Below are 20600 nucleotides of genomic sequence, written 5' to 3'. Positions count from 1 at the left end.
GGAGCCAGGGAATGGCTTCCACTGGGAAAGGGGAGATTGGGCTGGGATCTTGGCAAGGAATTCCTGCCTGGGCTGCAATTCCCAGATTTGCTGGGGCTGATCCCTGGATCCCTGGGAATGCCCAAGGCCAGGTTGGACACTGGGATTTGATCTGGGACAGCGGGAGCTGACCCTGCCATGGCTGGGGGGGTTCTGGGTGGGCTTTGAGTTCCCTTCCCACCCAAACCATTCCAGGATTCTGGGATTTTATGAACTCAGGGACTGAACATCACCTTAAATATCACTGGGATGTTTCAAGCAGGGTCTCAAAGACCACCAGAATCTGAAGAGAACCAAAGCCGTGGTGAGGAGATGGAGACCGGAATAAATCTTGGGAATAGATGTGATCTTTGCTTGTCAGGACATTCATTAGCAGTCCTTATTTAGCAGCAGAATTGCAGCTTAGAGATAGTTTTTTTTAAAAAAAAAAAAAAAAAAAGAATTTATTTAAAGAATCCATCCAGCCCCAATCTCTTCACCAACACCTGTCACTATAAAAACAGCACGGAGGGTTCCAGTTCTTAATGGATGAGCCTCCTCCTATTAAACACGGCAACATTTCACAGTCCTGCACTGGGAATTCATTTGTCACCCCACCAGAAAAACCTTCTGCCTTATTTCTCATCCAAAGCAATCCTCCTTCAGCCTGAAAGCCCCCGGTGCCACCCTCTGACAACTGATCCTGAGTCCATGGGCGCCTGCTCCAGCCAGGAACAGCTCCCTGGAGAGAAGCCCTTATTGATTAATCACTCATTAATCAATCACTCCTAATGACAAAGCACAATTATGGACAAAGAACTAATGAGGAGTCACAGGGGAGATGAGCCCAAGCTGGAGAGGGAACCCTGAGGTTTAAATCCTGCAGAGACCCTTGGGTGGGGTCTGCCTGGGTGAGACTTTACACATCACACAACAAAATCCCCTTTGTAAGGGTCGGGTTGAAGAGGAAATCACTGAAAAAATGAACGTTTTTAGTTAATTTATTTCATCTGTCCAGGCTGTTCCCTTGGTGCTCCAGCAGTAATCTGGGAATGAAGGGGAAAATCTGGGAAATGCGGATTTTAGCGAGGTAGCAGCCGGGAGTTTGCACCCCGTCAGGAACTGCCAGTGGTTTCACACTCCGGGGGCTGGGAGCTTTATTAAAGCACAGCTCCCATCATCCAGCCCACACTGAATTCCAAAGATTGGCTGGAGCAGAAGGTGGGATGCAGCAAAGCTGCTCCTGGAGCACACTGAGCTCCCTTGCTGTGCCCTGGGGAGGGACAGCCTCCAGCCCAGATGTGCTTTCCCAATAATCCCACTTGTTTAAATGATTGAAATAAAGGGGGAAAAGAAATAATGGCCAAGTCCAGCTGCTCACAGATATGGAATCTGCTGTCTGGCATTCCTGGTAAACCTGGAAAACCAGGTAACACCACCTTATGTCTCTTCTTGTTCCTCACGGGAGATCTCCCCGCTGGTTTTTACAGCCCTGATCCCCAAATCTTTGCATGAGAAAGGTTTTGGTTCTCCAGCACCAAACAAAGCTCAACTGACCCCAGGAGTGGGATAAGTCACAAAGGGCCCTGTTGGTTTCTGCCCTTGATTTTCTGCACAGGAGGCACCTGAGGCTCTTCTCGGACACCAAAGGAAAACTCCTTTGTCACTCTGAGTCACTGAGAGGAATCAGAGATCCAGGGAATTGTTTGGGTTGGCAAAGACTGAAGACAATGACACCCAACCATCCCCAGCCCTGCCAGGGCCACCACAGACCACTGTCCCCAAGTGTCACATCCACAGGGCTGTGAAATCCCTCCAGGGACGGGCACTCCAAACCTCCCTGGGCACTTCCAACTCTTTACCAGCCTTTCCAGGAAGGAATTTCCCCAATATCCACCCTGAGCCTCCTTTGCTCCAGCCTGAGCCCCTTCCCAGCTCCCTCAGGAATTCTCCAGCCCCTTCCCAGCTCCCTCAGGAATTCTCCAGCCCCTTCCCAGCTCCCTCAGGAATTCTCCAGCCCCTTCCCAGCTCCCTCAGGAATTCTCCAGCCCCTTCCCAGCTCCCTCAGGAATTCTCCAGCCCCTTCCCAGCTCCCTCAGGAATTCTCCAGCCCCTTCCCAGCTCCCTCAGGAATTCTCCAGCCCCTTCCCAGCTCCCTCAGGAATTCTCCAGACCCTTCCCAGCTCCCTCAGGAATTCTCCAGCCCCATCCCAGCTCCCTCAGGAATTCTCCAGCCCCTTCCCAGCTCCCTCAGGAATTCTCCAGCCCCTTCCCAGCTCCCTCAGGAATTCTCCAGCCCCATCCCAGCTCCCTCAGGAATTCTCCAGCCCCATCCCAGCTCCGTTCCCTTCCCTGGCCACGCTCCAGCCCCTCCAGGGCTCTCCAGAGCTGTCCCAGCACTGCAGGTTCCCCAGCACAGGGGACGGGCACTGCCCTGGCCCTGCTGGTTCCCAGCACCAGGAGGTGCTGCCAGATCCCAAACCAAGTGTGGGTGGAAGCAGAATTGAGTCCCCACGGATAAAATCAGGCAGCTCTGAAATCACACGGTGCAGCCTCCCAGCACTCAATAAACATTAACTAATTAATCCTCCCAGCACTCTCCTGGAAAGGTTTCAGCAGTGCTGAGAACCATTCACTGAAAACCAGGGCTGGAGGAGGGCTGGGACACTGCTGGGATCCTGGAATGGTTTGGGTTGGATGGGACATTTTGAGGTGTCTGAGCCCTGTCTGGGCAGCCAGGCTCCTTCACCCAGCTCAAGTTCTTCCAGGTTTGGGTTGGATGGGACATTTTGAGGTGTCCAAGCCCTACTTGGGCAGCCAGGCTCCTTCACCCAGCTCAGATCGCTCCAGGTTTGGGTTGGATGGGACATTTTGAGGTGTCCAAGCCCTCTCTGGGCAGCCAGGCTCCCTCATCCAGCTCCAGGTCACGTTTGTTCCATCTCATTTTAACCACACCAAGCTCACAAATGCGATCTGCTCTGTAACCTTCGGACAGAGCCCCTAAATCCGGGACTGGAGCCGGTTTGGGACTGAGGAGGAGCAGCAGGAGGAGGCTCCTTTGAGCTCCCTCCGTGCCTTTTGTGCCCTGAGATGATGCCTAAACCCAAGCAGCTCGCTGTGTTCACACTGCAGAGGGTGGAAAAGCCCTGGCCCAGCCAAGGAAGATTTTCCTGCCGAGCAAAGGGAGCAGCAGGAGCAGGATCCATCCCTCTCCTCTTGCATCCTGCGGGAGACCAGAGCGGGGAGAAATTACAGTTTACTGCAAATGGACCTCTTCTCTCTTCATCAACACTGTCAGGAAAAGCCATTATTCCCCAAAAGGGAGGCTCTTTAGTCCCTGATGGATTCAGGGTTCTCTGCTGTGTCTGGGGCAGCGGGAGCGGCTCTCCCCGCTGCTAACCTGATTGAGACAAGAACACGGCAAGAAATCCCTGCCCATTAAACCTCGGAGCCTTTTTTCACTTCAGCCATCCTAATGGGGGAGAAAGGAAACAGTTTGCAAGCAGAGAGGTGCCAGCAGGGCATTTGGAGAGGCTGGGGATGGAGAAGTGGCACACACAGGGGCTGGATGGAGAACTGAGTCTGTCTCCAAGGGATCCCTGCACAGAGATGCTGCTGCCTCACATCGCTCTGCTTCACGCTGATTTCCTTTTATTTTCTTTTTTTTTAACTCCCCCTGATGCTGAGGGTGAAGCTGAGGGGGCAGAGTCAGTGACTGAGCTGGGTCGGGCTCTTGTTGGATCATAAATCTGTGTTATTGCTTATAAATCTGTGTTATTGATCATAAATTGATGTTTCTGTTCACAAATAATCCATGTTCCTGTTTACAAATCCCTGTTCCTGCTCACAAATCTGTGTTTCTGCTCATAAATCGGTGTTTCTGCTCACAAATAATCCCTGTTCCTGTTCACCAATCCATGTTCCTGATAACAATAATCCCTGTTCCTGATCACAAATCCCTGTTCCTGCTCACAAATAATCCCTGTTCCTGCTCACCAATCCATGTTCCTGGTAACAATAATCCATGTTCCTGATCACAAATCCCTGTTCCTGCTCACAAACCTGTGTTCCTGCTGTTCCTGGTCACCAATCCCTGTTCCTGCTCCCCAATCCCTGTTCCTGATCACAAATCCCTGTTCCTGATCACAAATCCCTGTTCCTGCTCCCCAATCCCCGTTCCTGCTCCCCAATCCCCGTTCCTGCTCCCCAATCCCCGTTCCTGCTCCCCAATCCCTGTTCCTGCTCCCCAATCCCCGTTCCTGCTCCCCAATCCCCGTTCCTGCTCCCCAATCCCTGTTCCTGATCACAAATCCCTGTTCCTGATCACAAATCCCCATTCCTGATCACAAATCCCTGTTCCTGATCCCCAATCCCCGTTCCTGCTCCCCAATCCCTGTTCCTGCTCCCCAATCCCTGTTCCTGCTCCCCAATCCCCGTTCCTGATCACAAATCCCTGTTCCTGATCACAAATCCCTGTTCCTGATCACAAATCCCCGTTCCTGCTCCCCAATCCCCGTTCCTGCTCCCCAATCCCCGTTCCTGATCACAAATCCCCGTTCCTGATCACAAATCCCTGTTCCTGATCCCCAATCCCCGTTCCTGCTCCCCAATCCCCGTTCCTGATCACAAATCCCTGTTCCTGATCACAAATCCCTGTTCCTGCTCCCCAATCCCCGTTCCTGATCACAAATCCCCGTTCCTGCTCCCCAATCCCCGTTCCTGCTCCCCAATCCCTGTTCCTGCTCCCCAATCCCTGTTCCTGATCCCCAATCCCCGTTCCTGCTCCCCAATCCCTGTTCCTGCTCCCCAATCCCTGTTCCTGCTCCCCAATCCCTGTTCCTGCTCCCCAATCCCTGTTCCTGCTCCCCAATCCCTGTTCCTGATCCCCAATCCCTGTTCCTGCTCCCCAATCCCCGTTCCTGCTCCCCAATCCCTGTTCCTGCTCCCCAATCCCTGTTCCTGCTCCCCAATCCCCGTTCCTGATCACAAATCCCTGTTCCTGATCACAAATCCCTGTTCCTGCTCCCCAATCCCCGTTCCTGCTCACGTTTTGACGGGAGGTGCAGGCAAACACCCTCTGGAATGATCGGGCAGATTGCAGCAGCTCTCCTGGGCCAGGTGAGCTCCCCAGGTGTCTCCAGCCTCAGATCCTACAGCGAGGAGGGAGGAGAGCACCAAAAATCCCAAACCCCGGCAGCTACGAGGGTTTCATTCAGATCCACAGCTCAGGGTGTTTATTGCTGGTTTTCTGATCCCTGGATTAATTTCCAGCCTCCAGGTTTATCTCCCCTCCCGGTTCCTGCTGGGGCTCCACAGCCCCAGCACTCCTGATCCCCATCCTCACTGCACAGACAGGGAAAACACGGGAAGCAAAGGCAGGAAAAGGAAACATTTTGGGAGAGGAGGAAGGGAGCTGGAGTTTTATTAAGCTCAGCTGCTGGAGCAGCCAGCTGTGCCAGCACAAGCCAGGAGAAGAGACAGAGCCTCCTTCACACCTCCCCTGTCTGGGCACTGTCGCTCTAATTAGGAACGGCTGGGTAGAGACGACACGGACTCTCATGGAGTCAGAACAGGAGAATTCCCTAGTTTATTGCTTTAGCCTTGTTTTATAGACTGGTTGGTGGAAAGTCCAGAAAGGAAACTCTTATTGGTTAGTAAATTACTACATCACCATCATTGGTCAGTGGTGCACAACACCCTCTGACTTTCTCTTGCCAAGAAAACAAGGGACAGACAAACAGCACCTGGCACGGCTGTTTTCTGTCTTTGAGGATTGTTTTCAAATCCTCCCATGAATTTCTCAGGCTAGCTCTCAGGCAGGACTGAGCTCTGTGGCCTGTAATAGCTACAGGCACTCTGGTTCAGATTTAGCATCCATAGGGCACGGCAAAGCTGCTCCAGCCCCATCCCAAATTCGGGAATCACAGCGGGAGCAGGCAGCCCCAGCCTGGCTCTGAGGCTCTTGGTCCGTCCCTGCCGACAGCAGGACCAGAGTGGGCACAAGGGATGAGGAACCCACGCCTCGGGATCCCTCACTCTGCCCCACTGCTTCTTTAGGCACCACATTTTTAGGATGGAGTGCTAGGAACCTACAAATGGGGGAAATCAGGGCTTGGATCCCAATTTCCAGCGGCTTTCCGGCATCCTGGGCTGCTGCTGGTCGGTTTTTGGAGCACTGATGTTAAACCAGCAGCTCCTCCTAACCCAATTCCTAAGGCCAAAATTCAGCCTGCGAGGGGAAGGAAGTGCAGTTCAAACATGGAATGACTGCAGGGAATTCTAGGTAAGAAAATGAAAGTATCTGGGGGGGAGAAGCGATGAACAAACCTGAAGTTCATCCTGAAATCCCCCCAGTGCCGATACCCACCCGCAAATCTCCCAAAGCAGATCTTTGGTGCCCAAACCATGAGCACACCCAAGGTTCCTCAGCCTTGGAAAAGGTTTTTCTGGAGCACAAAAATGCCCCAGGAGAAGCAGCTGGGCCATGGAGGGATTTCAGCACCTCTGGAGCCACCGAGGCTCACGGCACGGATCTGCTCCCCCAGGCTGTGCTGGGCTCCCTGGGAGAGGGGCTCACACACACAGGGGACACCGATGCAACCCCACAAACCCGGGGGGAGAAGCTGAGGATAAAGAACAAAAAGCCCTGAGGTTGGTACAGCCTCAGCACCAACATTCCCAAAACAGAAAACTCCACATTTCAGCAAGCTGGCTCCTCATCCTCGTTTAGCAGGCTGGTGTTTTACAGCCCTTGATTTCGGGGGAGAAACCATTCCCTCAAAGTGCTGTCATTTCTGATGTCCCCGGCCTCTCTCCACCCTGTGTGCCCTGCAGCAGCCAGGGACACAGGGGAGACGGATTAAATTGCCAAAGAAAACCCTAAAATCGAGCTGCTCTTTCCCTTGCTGAGATGGCAGTCACAGCTTTATTCCTTGGGATCCTTCGGGGTGAGGTGGCAGGAGGGAAGGAGGAAGAGGATGGATGAGCACTCCTTTTTGAGGACAGGGAAAAAGGGTGGGGGGAATTCACACAACCAATAAGGGGAACTGGGGAAGAACAAGATAAAGGGAAAGAAACTCACAGTTCTACATTTGTGGGGGTACATTTTTGGGCCACACCATTTTTCCTAACTGCATTCCAACAACAAATGAAAGCTTTTCCCTCCAGCGGAGATTCCCTCCAGGAGGCAGTTTGGGGAATTGCCTGCCCTGTATTCCTGTGACTGCAATTGGATACGTTACAGTCTCTACCTTCTGCTGCAAATTGGCTCCCAGAGCCCTCGTGTGTGTCATTTGCACCTTCCCACTCGCAGCAGCCACCGGAGCTCCGTGGGGACAAATCCTGCCAGCCCCGGGAGCAGCCACGGGACCGGCGTCGGAAACGGGGCTGGCACGGGGACAGAGGGACAGGGACAGGGACAGGGACAGAGGGACAGGGACAGGGACAGGGACAGAGGGACAGGGACAGAGGGACAGGGACAGGGACAGGGACAGGGACAGAGGGACAGGGACAGAGGGACAGGGACAGGGACAGAGGGACAGGGACAGAGGGACAGGGACAGGGACAGAGGGACAGGGACAGAGGGACAGGGACAGGGACAGAGGGACAGGGACAGGGACAGGGACAGAGGGACAGGGACAGAGGGACAGGGACAGGGACAGAGGGACAGGGACAGAGGGACAGGGACAGAGGGACAGAGGGACAGGGACAGGGACAGAGGGACAGGGACAGGGACAGAGGGACAGGGACAGGGACAGGGACAGAGGGACAGGGACAGAGGGACAGGGACAGGGACAGGGACAGGGACAGAGGGACAGGGACAGGGACAGAGGGACAGGGACAGAGGGACAGAGGGACAGGGACAGAGGGACAGGGACAGAGGGACAGGGACAGGGACAGAGGGACAGGGACAGAGGGACAGGGACAGGGACAGGGACAGAGGGACAGGGACAGAGGGACAGGGACAGAGACAGGGACAGGGGGAAAGGGACAGGGACAGGGACAGAGGGACAGGGACAGAGGGATAAGGACAGAGACAGGGACAGTGGGACAGGGACAGTGGGACAGAAGGACAGGGACAGAGGGACAGGGACAGAGGGACAGGGACAGGGACAGAGGGACAGGGACAGAGACAGGGACAGGGGGAAAGGGACAGGGACAGGGACAGAGGGACAGGGACAGTGGGACAGAAGGACAGGGACATCATCCAGGACAGGGACATCCAGCACGGGGAGGGCCCCTCAGCACATTCCCTGAGGAATTGTGGCCGAGGTCCCACGGGAGCACCTGGAGGAGCAGCCTGGGACACTGAGCTGTCCCTGCCATGGCCGGGGTGGCCCTGGGTGATCCCCAAGGTCCCTCCCGGCCCAAACCAGTCTGGGATTCTGGGATTCCGGTGAAATGAGGAGCACGAGGCACAAAGAGTGAAGGAATCCTTACAGAGGGGCCATAACAGCACCACGAGCTGCTCCAGGGCTGGAGCCAGGCTGGGAGAGCTGGGAATGTTCCCCTGGAGAAGGGCAAAATGCAGGGAATGCTGAGAGTCCCTGCAGGGGCTCCAGGAGAGCTGGAGAGGGACTGGGGCCAAGGGCTGCAGGGACAGGAGCCAGGGAATGGCTTCCACTGGGAAAGGGGAGATTGGGCTGGGATCTTGGCAAGGAATTCCTGCCTGGGCTGCAATTCCCAGATTTGCTGGGGCTGCCCCTGGATCCCTGGGAATGCCCAAGGCCGGGCTGGACATTGGGATTGGATCCAGTGGGTCAGTGGGAGCTGTCCCTGCCCATGGATGGGGTGACACTGGATGGGATTTAAGGACCCTTCCAGCTCTTCCCAAACCATTCCATGATCCCACGAATGGATCCCCAGGGAGCTGGAAAAGGTGGGATGTAAATGATGCTGGAGCAGTTTCTCCCTTCACATTTCCTCCCCCTCCTCAGGATCCTCTTTTCCACCTGACCCTGGGACAGACCCAGGGAAGAGGAATTTCACCAAACCCAACAATTCTCTCGGGCTTTTCACAGCAAAAAAATTTCTACATTTCTAAAACTTCTAAACCCAGCTGTGCTTTCCATCAAACATCTCTGGATCCACGGATTTCCATCACCCAAATTCCCCCTGCAGGACACCAAACCTCCCCAGGGCCATCAGGGGCTTTCTCCTCCAAACATCTTCTCTAATCCTCCTCAAATACTCAACCCAAGCAAGCAGGAGAGCAGAGGAACACCCCAGAAAACCTGGGAAACCAAAGAAAACCTGCTCATCTCAAGAAAAATCAGGAAATCCCAAGAGCCTGCTGGAGAAGGGGATTGATGGCACTGTGGGGTATTCCCACTGCTCGGGATATTTGGGCTTGGGGGCATTTCAACAAACACTCAGCTGCGGATTTAATAAACAACAAGCCTGGCTTTTAACTATTCCAATAAAAACTGGAGGAAATAAGCTCAGCTGAAGAGATGGAGCGTGTTTTCTTGCTCCACTGAATAAATACTGATCAAGCAGCTCTTTCTCCTCTGTTTTGCTGACCACATAATTGATACAGCCAGGCTAAAAATCCTGTTTTTAAAACATCTTTCTAATGTAGGAACAAAGCCCACGGTCCCCCTCAACGAGGAGCTCTCAGCAGTGCAGCAGCTATCGACAGCTGAGAGATCAATTCTTCATCTCTGCTAATGAGGCCCCAGAAATGGGTTTTTCCCACCTTGAGTTAATGGCCACTTTCCTGAGCAGCGAAATCCAGCTCGAGGGGAAGGATGGGAGGCTCTGGATGTGTGGGAGAGGCTTGGAAGGGGCAGAGCTGCAGGAGCTGGCTCTGCTGCTGCCCGGAGCTCCAGCATTTATTCTGGAAACCGCCTCAGAGATGGTCCTGGGGAAGTGCTGGAAGCACAATTACGGCTCTGGAGGGGTTTTTTTATCTTTAGCTAGCCCATAACTGTTCCATTCCAGCTCATTTGGAAAAATCTGCCTGGGAAATGCAGCAGAGCAAGGCTGGTTCCACCAGAACCCTGTCAAGAAGCTGCGTGTGGAGGAGCTGCTTGCTGTGACATAGCTTTAGGCTCTGTGTTTGCCACTCCTCATGTGGTGAAACCATCTCAGCAGGCGCCAGGGACTGTGCTGAGCTGCTGGGAGGCTGCAGCTCCTGCCATCCTCGCCCAGAGCCGCGGATTTCTGAATGAGAAACGCGGCGATTCGAGCTCTGTCAAACGCTGCTCCACCAGAGAGGCTCAGCCGGGAGCTTGGTGAAGAGCTCTGTCAAAACAAGCCGTCTGCCTGATCTCCGAGCTGCTTCCTGAGGGGGGAGTGTTGGCTCCTTGGAGAATTAATGCATTAAAACTCTGCCCAGAGCGTTGTTTTTAAAGGCTTCGGAGGTGAGCGCGATTCTCGCTCCGCGTACGAAGCTCGGCCGCTTCTTTGTGCGCCTCGCCCAGCTGGAGGGCAGCGCTCTGAGGGCTGGGAGGCACCGAGCAGGAGATCTCCTGAAGGAAATCGAGTCAATTCTCCCTCGAGTCCCACCCAGCAGCAAAAACCTGCGGTTCATCCTCTCTCAGACCCGGGTCACGGCTCCACCACCCGCGGGGACACAAAGGCATCAGCTCAGATCCCATCAGAGAGGGGTAAAACCCCCCCAAAACGAGTCAAAAATCAAATTGGCTCCATGTGCCGGTGCCCTGCCACACGTGGCAGCCTCAGCAGGGGCTCAGCTCCATCCCTTGTTCCAGCAGCAATCCCTGCAGGTGTGCACGGGCCTGGCTCCTCTCCAGAGCTCCAGGAACCTGCACACGGTCACTGTCCCTCAGCCAGAGCCCACCCTGCAGAGAGAGGTGCAGGAAAAGTCAGGGAAACTGCCACTCTCAGCCCCAGCGGGGCAAAAAAGGCATTTTCCAGCTGCCTTCGGATCAAATTTGGGGTGCTAGCGGCGGGAGTGAGAGGTTTGGGGCTCTGCTCGCAGGGAACAGGGACAGGAGGAGAGGGAACGGCCTCAGGGGAGCCTCGGGGTGGATATTGGGGAAATTCCTTCCAGGGAAGGGCAGGGATGGAATCCCCAGCCCTGTGGAGGTGGCACCTGGGGACAGGGGCAGTGCTGGGGATGGCTGGAATGGATGGAGGAGCTCAGAGGGCTTTTCCAACCTGAGCAATTCCGTGATTCTACTGCCCAGTTTCCCTCCTGTTCCACAGAACCAGGGCACAGAGAGAGCACCGGGACCTGCAGCTCCTTCCCCAGGTCACCAGCAGCTCCAGCACCCCAGAACGGTGGCTGTGTCCCCTGAGGGTCACCTGCCCCCTGTGCCCCCCATCCTCGCCCTTCTCACAGTGCCTGGGGCACCTGGGACAGCGTCCCAGATTCCAGCCTGGATGTGCCATGGGAATCCTGCAGTTCCTGGGGCTGCAGAGACCCTGGATGTGCCCAGGGAATCCTGCAGGGACCCTGGATGTGCCCAGGGAATGCTGCAGGGACCCTGGATGTGCCCAGGGAATCCTGCAGGGACCCTGGATGTGCCCAGAGAATCCTGGATGTTCCCAGGGAATGCTGCAGGGATCCTGGATGTTCCCAGGGAATCCTGCAGGGACCCTGGATGTGCCCAGAGAATCCTGGATGTTCCCAGGGAATGCTGCAGGGATCCTGGATGTTCCCAGGGAATGCTGCAGTTCCTGGGGCTGCAGAGACCCTGGATGTGCCCAGGGAATCCTGCAGGGACCCTGGATGTGCCCAGGGAATCCTGCAGAGACCCTGGATGTGCCCAGGGAATGCTGCAGGGACCCTGGATGTTCCCAGGGAATGCTGCAGTTCCTGGGGCTGCAGAGACCCTGGATGTGCCACCCCTGCCATGGCAGGGACCCCTCTGGCTGTCCCAGGCTGTTCCCAGCCCGGCCCTGGGCACTGCCAGGGAGGGAGGGAGGTGTTTCCATCCATGCAGATTTTAAACAATTCCAGCCAGGCTCCTGCAGGAACCCCAAACCCCTCTGACACCACCGTAACCAGAGGCAGCCGAGGCACAACTTCACCACAAAACCCGGCGTGAAACATCCCCCAGGAAAGGCCTTTCCCCATCATTTCCTCCCCTGGATCTCACTCAGAACCTCACCCCTGCACACAGGACCAGACCCACGAGGCTCTCCCCCTCTGGAATTCTGAATGAACCCCGGGAAGAGCCTGGCTTTGTCACTCTGCAGAATGTAGGTCAAAAGTCTGCGTGGTTTGTCACACAGAGCGGCTCTGTGTCATCTGCCTCAGGCAGATGGGACTGAGTCACTGCTGCTGCCTCCCTCCTCCCTTCCCAGCCCTTCCCTTCCTCCTTCCCAGCCCTTCCTCCCTTCCCAGCCCTTCCCTTCCTCCTTCCCAGCCCTTCCCTTCCTCCTTCCCAGCCCTTCCCTTCCTCCTTCCCAGCTCTTCCTCCTTCCCAGCCCTTCCCTTCCTCCTTCCCAGCCCTTCCCTTCCTCCTTCCCAGCTCTTCCCTTCCTCCTTCCCAGCTCTTCCTCCTTCCCAGCCCTTCCCTTCCTCCTTCCCAGCCCAGCCCTTCCTCCTTCCCAGCTCTTCCTCCCTTCCCAGCCCTTCCTCCTTCCCAGCCCTTCCTTTCCCAGCTCTTCCTCCTTCCCAGCCCTTCCTCCTTCCCAGCTCTTCCCTTCCTCCTTCCCAGCCCTTCCCTTCCTCCTTCCCAGCTCTTCCCTTCCTCCTTCCCAGCTCTTCCCTTCCTCCTTCCCAGCCCTTCCCTTCCTCCTTCCCAGCTCTTCCCTTCCTCCTTCCCAGCCCTTCCCTTCCTCCTTCCCAGCCCTTCCTTTCCCAGCTCTTCCTCCTTCCCAGCCCTTTCTCCCTTCCCAGCCCTTCCTCCTTCCCAGCTCTTCCCTTCCTCCTTCCCAGCTCTTCCTCCTTCCCAGCCCTTCCCTTCCTCCTTCCCAGCCCTTCCCTTCCTCCTTCCCAGCCCTTTCTCCCTTCCCAGCCCTTCCCTTCCTCCTTCCCAGCCCTTCCTCCCTTCCCAGCCCTTCCTCCTTCCCAGCTCTTCTCCTTCCATCAGGTGCTGCTTGGAAGAGCGTGGTGACATCAGGAGAGCAGGACACCAATCCCTGCTGACATTCCCGGTTATTTTTTGTGGGAATCTCTCCAGCACAGCACCTGCCCCTTCCTGAAGCGAGCAGGAATTGTCATTCCTGCATGGATGAGTGGAAATTTTCGCTTGTGAACGTGGAGAAACAAGTAAAAGAGGTTTTTTTGACCTGCAGGGTGTGGGGAAAGGCTGCCCAGCACTTCCATCCCTGTTTATTTGGGATGGCTCCTCTGGAATTGCTGCTCCTCACATTCCCCAGGCAGCTCTGACAGAAATTCACCTTTCCAGGCCATCAAATCACACATTTAATCACACACAGATTCATTTTGTGCTGGATGCACCAACACAGCCATAAAAAAGCCCTGGGCTGGTTTGTGGGCAGGAATCTCCAGACAGGAATGGGGAAGAGCTCGAGGTAACACCCACAAAAATTGATGTTTTTTGTTTCATGGCACTGATTTGGAGGTAAGATACTCCAGAAGCAGTTTGGCTCCTCTAAAATCCTCATCTCTGCTCCCACAAGCTCCACGTGCAGAGGAATATCAGGAGAAATTCCAGAAGAAGGGACTGGGGTGGTGTTGGAGAGCTCAGCCAGTGAACCCATCGGTCCCAAAGTCCCCAGAGCATCCTTTCCTCAGGGATCCCCAAAGGCTGAGAGGAGCTGCCCATCCACGGGGATCCCACAAAATCCTGCTCCCATTCCCAGGGCAGGAACATCCCCAGTGCTGCTCCAGCCTCCAGGAGCAGCCCCCAGAGCGTTCACATGGGGCAGAAATGGAAATTCCTGTGATGGGAACAGGGCAGGGGCTGAGGCCTCACTGCTGCTACGAGAACTCACAGCAGAGACAAAAAGCTTTCATCCAGCTAAAAAAATTACCTTTTTTTGCTTTGAATTGCAGCAGAAGTTTGTATTTTAGCACAGAAACACCAAAAAGGAGAGGAGACTCGAGGAGAGGAGACTCGAGGAGAGGAGACTCGAGGAGACTCGAGGAGAGGAGACTCGAGGAGACTCGAGGAGAGGAGACTCGAGGAGACTCGAGGAGAGGAGACTCGAGGAGAGGAGACTCGAGGAGACTCGAGGAGAGGAGACTCGAGGAGAGGAGACTCGAGGAGAGGAGACTCGAGGAGAGGAGACTCGAGGAGAGGAGAGGAGACTCGAGGAGAGGAGAGGAGAGGAGACTCGAGGAGAGGAGAGGAGAGGAGACTCGAGGAGAGGAGACTCGAGGAGAGGAGACTCGAGGAGAGGAGACTCGAGGAGAGGAGACTCGAGGAGAGGAGAGGAGAGGAGAGGAGAGGAGAGGAGAGGAGAGGAGAGGAGAGGAGAGGAGAGGAGAGGAGAGGAGAGGAGAGGAGAGGAGAGGAGAGGAGAGGAGAGGAGAGGAGAGGAGAGGAGAGGAGAGGAGAGGAGAGGAGGAGAGGAGAGGAGAGGAGAGGAGAGGAGAGGAGAGGAGAGGAGAGGAGAGGAGAGGAGAGGAGAGGAGAGGAGAGGAGAGGAGAGGAGAGGAGAGTTTTGCTCTGACCTCTTTGTTGGTGACTCCTGGGGGCAGAGTGCCGTGTTTGTAATCCTCCAGCAGCTGCACCGCTTCCTTCAGGCGGCTCTGGGGAGAAACAGCAGCAAGGAATGAGAGCCACAGCCATGGATATTCCTGGAAAATCACACCTGGAATCATGCCATGGGCTGCCCTGCAGAGGAACCGAAGGATCAACCTGTTCCAACCACCTGCATGGGCAGGGAACCCTCCCACTACCCCTGAGTGCTCCATTTATATTGTATTGTATTATATTATATTATATTATATTATATTATATTATATTATATTATATTATATTATATTATATTATATTATATTATATTATATTATATTATATTATATTATATTATAGTATATTGTATTATATTATATTATAGTATAGTATAGTATAGTATATTGTATTATATTATATTATATTATATTATATTATATTATATTATATTATATTATATTATATTATATTATATTACATTGCATTATATTATGTTATATTATATCATATGTCATATGCCATATCATGTTATTAAATATTATATCACATTATATAATATTATATATCATAATATATCATATTGTGTTATATTATATTATGTTATGTTATATTATATTATTATATAATATTATATATCACATCTCATGTCTCATATCATTATAATATGTCATATGTCATATCATATTATATCATACCATACTATATTATGTTCTATTATATCATATTCTATAATATTATATATCATAATATATATCATATTGTATTTTATCATATTATACCATATTATATTATATTTTATATTGTATTTTATGGTATATCATATTGTTATATTGCATTATCTACTTATATTGTATTAGATTATAATATCATATATTATATATTATATTACAACATATTATATTATATATCATGTCATATGTCATAACATATAATATTCAATCATATATTATATAATATTATATAATATTATTTTATGTAATATATTATATTAATATCATATTATACCTCATATTAGATATCATATTATATTTTATCATATTATATTATACTGTATGATATATATTGTATTTTATTGTATTATATCATATTATGTTATATTGCATTAGATTATTATTTCATGCATTATATTAACTTATATCACGTATTATATTATATTACATTACATTATATATCATCATATCATATCATATCATTATAATGTCATTTGCCATATCATATTATATATATTATATTATGTATTATATTATATTATATTATATTATATTATATTATATTATATTATATTATATTATGTTATATTATGTTATATTATATTATGTTATATTATGTTATATTATGTTATATTATATTATATAAAATATTATATTATATTATATTATATTGTATTGTATTGTATTATATCATATTTAATATATTTAGTATATATAACAGATATATGTATTATATATAATATATTATATATAATATATATTATATTATTTTATTATATTATATATAAAATAAATATATATATTTTATATATAATATATAAAAGATATATTTATATTTTATATATATATAAATATTATATATATATAATATATATTATACAGAGAATATATAAAAACATAGAAATTTATACATCTCAATATATCCATTTTTTCCTGAAGGAATGCCCATTTCCCTGGAATACACGTATTTATTGAAGTGTAAAACCCCACCAGGGCAGGACAGCCAGCAGAAAGGTTCCTTGGATTGCCCAGAGGGGAAGAAATCAGGATACAAAATCCTTTTCCAGGGGTTAAACCTGATCCAGGTCTGGGGACATCACATCCCAGAGCCTCTGGCAGGTTGTGTCTCCTCCAGCTGAGGGATTCCCACCCTGCGCTCACATTCCAGCCCCAGCTCCGGCCTTTTGTGGGATTTTCCACGGCTGCTGCCGGAGCACAGCCCAGAACCACGGGATGTTTTGGGAACGCTGTCCCAAAGCTCCTCAGAGAGCTCCTGGTGCCTCCCCAGGCCCTTCCCGAGCCCCTGAGCTCCCCAGGAGCTCAGACACAGGGATGCAGGGATCCAGGGATCCAGGGATCCAGGGACCCAGGGATGCAGGGATCCAGGGATGCAGGGAGCCAGGGATCCAGGAACCCAGGGATGCAGGGATCCAGGGATCCAGGGATGCAGGGATCCAGGGATGCAGGGATCCAGGGATGCAGGGATGCAGGGATGCAGGGATCCAGGGATGCAGGGATCCAGGGATGCAGGGACCCAGGGATGCAGGGATGCAGGGATCCAGGGACCCAGGGACCCAGGGATCCAGGGATCCAGGGATCCAGGGATCCAGGGATCCAGGGATCCAGGGACCCAGGGATCCAGGGATCCAGGGATGCAGGGATCCAGGGATCCAGGGACCCAGGGATCCAGGGACCCAGGGATCCAGGGAAACCTCGCACCAAATGGCACCCCGGGGTTTCCTTGGAAACCAACCCAAACCAACAGTCAGTGCTGAGCACTGTCCTGCGAGCATTCCAGAGCCAGGGAACAGCTGGAACAGCTGGAACAGCTGGAACAGGGAACAGCGGGAACAGCTGGAACAGGGAACAGCAGGAACAGCTGGAACAGGGAACAGCAGACACAGGGAACAGCAGGAACAGGGAGCAGCTGGAACAGTCGGAACTCTGAGCTGATTCTGGGCAAAAACCTGATTCTGGGCAAAAACCTCCTGATTCTGGGCAAAAACCTCCTGATTCTGGGCAAAAACCTCCTGATTCTGGGTAAAACCTCCTGATTCTGGGTAAAACCTCCTGATTCTGGGCAAAACCCTCCTGATTCTGGGTAAAACCTCCTGATTCTGGGTAAAACCTCCTGATTCTGGGCAAAAACCTCCTGATTCTGGGTAAAACCTCCTGATTCTGGGTAAAACCTCCTGATTCTGGGCAAAAACCTCCTGATTCTGGGTAAAACCCTCCTGATTCTGGGTAAAACCTCCTGATTCTGGGCAAAAACCTCCTGATTCTGGGCAAAACCCTCCTGATTCTGGGCAAAAACCTCCTGATTCTGGGTAAAACCCTCCTGATTCTGGGTAAAACCCTCCTGATTCTGGGTAAAACCCTCCTGATTCTGGGTAAAAACCTCCTGATTCTGGGTAAAACCTCCTGATTCTGGGCAAAAACCTCCTGATTCTGGGCAGAAACCTGATTCTGGGTAAAACCTCCTGATTCTGGGCAAAAACCTCCTGATTCCGGGTAAAACCCTCCTGATTCTGGGTAAAACCTCCTGATTCTGGGTAAAACCCTCCTGATTCTGGGTAAAACCTCCTGATTCTGGGCAAAAACCTCCTGATTCTGGGCAAAAACCTCCTGATTCTGGGCAAAAACCTCCTGATTCTGGGCAAAAACCTCCTGATTCTGGGCAAAAACCTCCTGATTCCGGGTAAAACCCTCCTGATTCTGGGTAAAAACCTCCTGATTCTGGGCAAAAACCTCCTGATTCTGGGTAAAACCCTCCTGATTCTGGGTAAAAACCTCCTGATTCTGGGCAAAAACCTCCTGATTCTGGGCAAAAACCTCCTGATTCTGGGTAAAACCTCCTGATTCTGGGTAAAACCCTCCTGATTCCAGGCAAAATCGCGGCCTCAGGGATTTGTGGAGAGCAGCAGAGCTCCCAGCCTGTGTCCCCACACTCCCACAACAGGTGACATCTCCCAGATCCCGCTCTTTGTCTGGGAATGTCAGCCTGGAATTGGTTCCCTCTTGGATCAGCCCACGCCAGCTCCGGGCTGAGTGTCCTGGAAGAGCTGCCCCCACCCTTCTCCCACCTCTCCAAACCTCTTGCTTGGGATTAAAATCAGAATATCCTGAGCTGGAAGGGCCCACCGGGGTCACCAAGATGCAGCTCCTGGATTCCCAGAGCTGCTCTGGGTTTCTCCCAGCAGCTGAGCCTTGGCTCCCCTCCCTGATCCAGGATCCCCCTCTCCTGCTGCACCTTCACTCCCACCCCAAAACGGGGGGAAGGATCCCCAGGAACAGAATTAGACCAGATTTTAGTGCCAGAAATTCCTTTTGTTCTTCTGTTCCCGTTTTATTGGAGCAGCGGGAAATTCGGAAAACCGGGATCCAACACCTTCTACAGATGCTGGAGTGCCAAACACGGAGCAATGGTGTTCAGAAATCTCCAAAGGCAATCCCATTCCACCTAAAACACCGTGCCTTGCTCCAAAAATCAGCAAATTATTTCATACACAAAAGCTTTCATGACTGGTTCAAAAATAAAACCCCATCCACGCTTGCTAAATCTGCCTTAAAAATTCAGTTTAGCTTAATAAAAAATAACATGGAAGTGGCAGAGTGGGGATTTCCTGGAAAGGTTGAATTCTTGAAGAGAATAAATGTGTCCTGGATGTTTCCATGGATAAGGATGGGAAACCTTTTCCACACCTATCCAACATCCCTGGCAGAGAAATGAGTCATTAATTAAGCCAAGTCCTCTTGACATTGGAGAGAGTTTGGAATTGGGGTGCAGAAACACGGCTGTGTGAGGTCCTGCTCCTCCAGAAGATCTCCCACAGGAGCCAAGCTGACCCTGAAAAGGGGAATGAAATCCAACCCCGGGGATTGGAACTCCTGGGAATTCCTGCCTTGGCTCAGGGGCCGCAGCTGGAATGAGCAGCTCCAGGAACAGGCGTGGTTGGGAACATGTGCAGAGAAACACCCCGGGGTTTTTAGGGTGTCTCAGGCATTCCCAGGCTGCAGGAGAAGCAATCCCACAGGATCCCAGCAGCACCTGGAGCTGCTCCTCAGGGCTGTGTGCTGCTCCAGAATTCCCCTCAGGAAAAGCTGTTCCCGCCAGGAAAGGACAGTTGTCCGGGAAGGAGAATCCCAAGGCTCCAGTGAGGTCTGGGGGTGCAGGGAAGAGCAGCCCTGGTGCCCCCAGAGCCGGGAGAGGAGAGGGGAGGGCCAGCAGCACATCCCCACAGCCAGAGGAGAATTCCAGGGCTGAGGTTTTGTCACTGCAGTCACTGAAATGGCTGAAATCGATGGAATGGCTGGAATCAATCACTGCAATCACTGGAATCGCTGAAATCACTGAAATCACTGAAATCACTGGAATCTATCACTGGAATCACTGGAATCACTGGAATCTATCACTGGAATCACTGGAATCACTGGAATCACTGGAATCTATCACTGAAATCACTGGAATCACTGGAATCAATCACTGCAATCACTGCAATCGCTGAAATCACTGGAATCACTGGAATCACTGGAATCTATCACTGAAATCACTGGAATCAATCACTGCAATCACTGCAATCGCTGAAATCACTGAAATCACTGGAATCTATCACTGAAATCACTGGAATCACTGAAATCACTGGAATCACTGAAATCACTGGAATCTATCACTGAAATCACTGGAATCACTGAAATCACTGAAATCACTGGAATATATCACTGAAATCACTGGAATCACTGGAATCACTGAAATCACTGGAATCACTGGAATCAATCACTGCAATCACTGAAATCGCTGGAATCAATCACTGGAATCAATCACTGAAATCACTGAAATGGCCGGAATCACTGGAATCAATCACTGCAATCCCTGAAATCAATCACTGAAATCATTGAAATCAATCACTGCAATCACTGAAATCAATCACTGAAATCATTGAAATCAATCACTGCAATCACTGAAATCAATCACTGAAATTACTGAAATCAATCACTGAAATCACTGAAATCACTGGAATCAATCACTGGAATCAATCACTGGAATCAATCACTGCAATCCCTGAAACCAATCACTGAAATCACTGAAATCAATCACTGAAATCACTGAAATCACTGGAATTAATCACTGGAATCAATCACTGCAATCAATCACTGCAATCAATCACTGCAATCAATCACTGCAATCACTGAAATGGCTGAAATGACTGAAGTCACTGAAACCAGAAATCACTGAAATCACTGAAATCAATCACTGAAATTACTGAAATCAATCACTGAAATCCCTGAAATCAATCACTGCAATCACTGAAAT

At 51.1% G+C, this 20600-nt stretch overlaps 1 protein-coding gene across 2 annotated transcripts in view; it reads right to left on the bottom strand.

The window, feature by feature from the left end:
• Positions 1-20600, bottom strand: part of SFXN5 (sideroflexin 5) — a 111489-nt gene that overhangs the window by 71695 nt on the left and 19194 nt on the right. For both annotated transcript variants that reach the window (XM_005532569.3, XM_088056984.1), the window contains exon 3: positions 14576-14653. In XM_005532569.3, the coding sequence (XP_005532626.2) occupies positions 14576-14653 (78 nt within the window). The remainder of the gene's footprint in view (positions 1-14575; positions 14654-20600) is intronic.

Source organism: Pseudopodoces humilis, chromosome 6 (assembly GCF_049639895.1).
Source record: "Pseudopodoces humilis isolate 2021_Gansu_Grassland_sample_001 chromosome 6, ASM4963989v1, whole genome shotgun sequence".
In the NCBI taxonomy this organism is placed as follows: Eukaryota; Metazoa; Chordata; class Aves; order Passeriformes; family Paridae; genus Pseudopodoces; species Pseudopodoces humilis.
The sequence above is the reverse complement of the archived record's forward strand: the minus strand, read 5'-3'. Positions and strand labels throughout refer to the sequence as shown.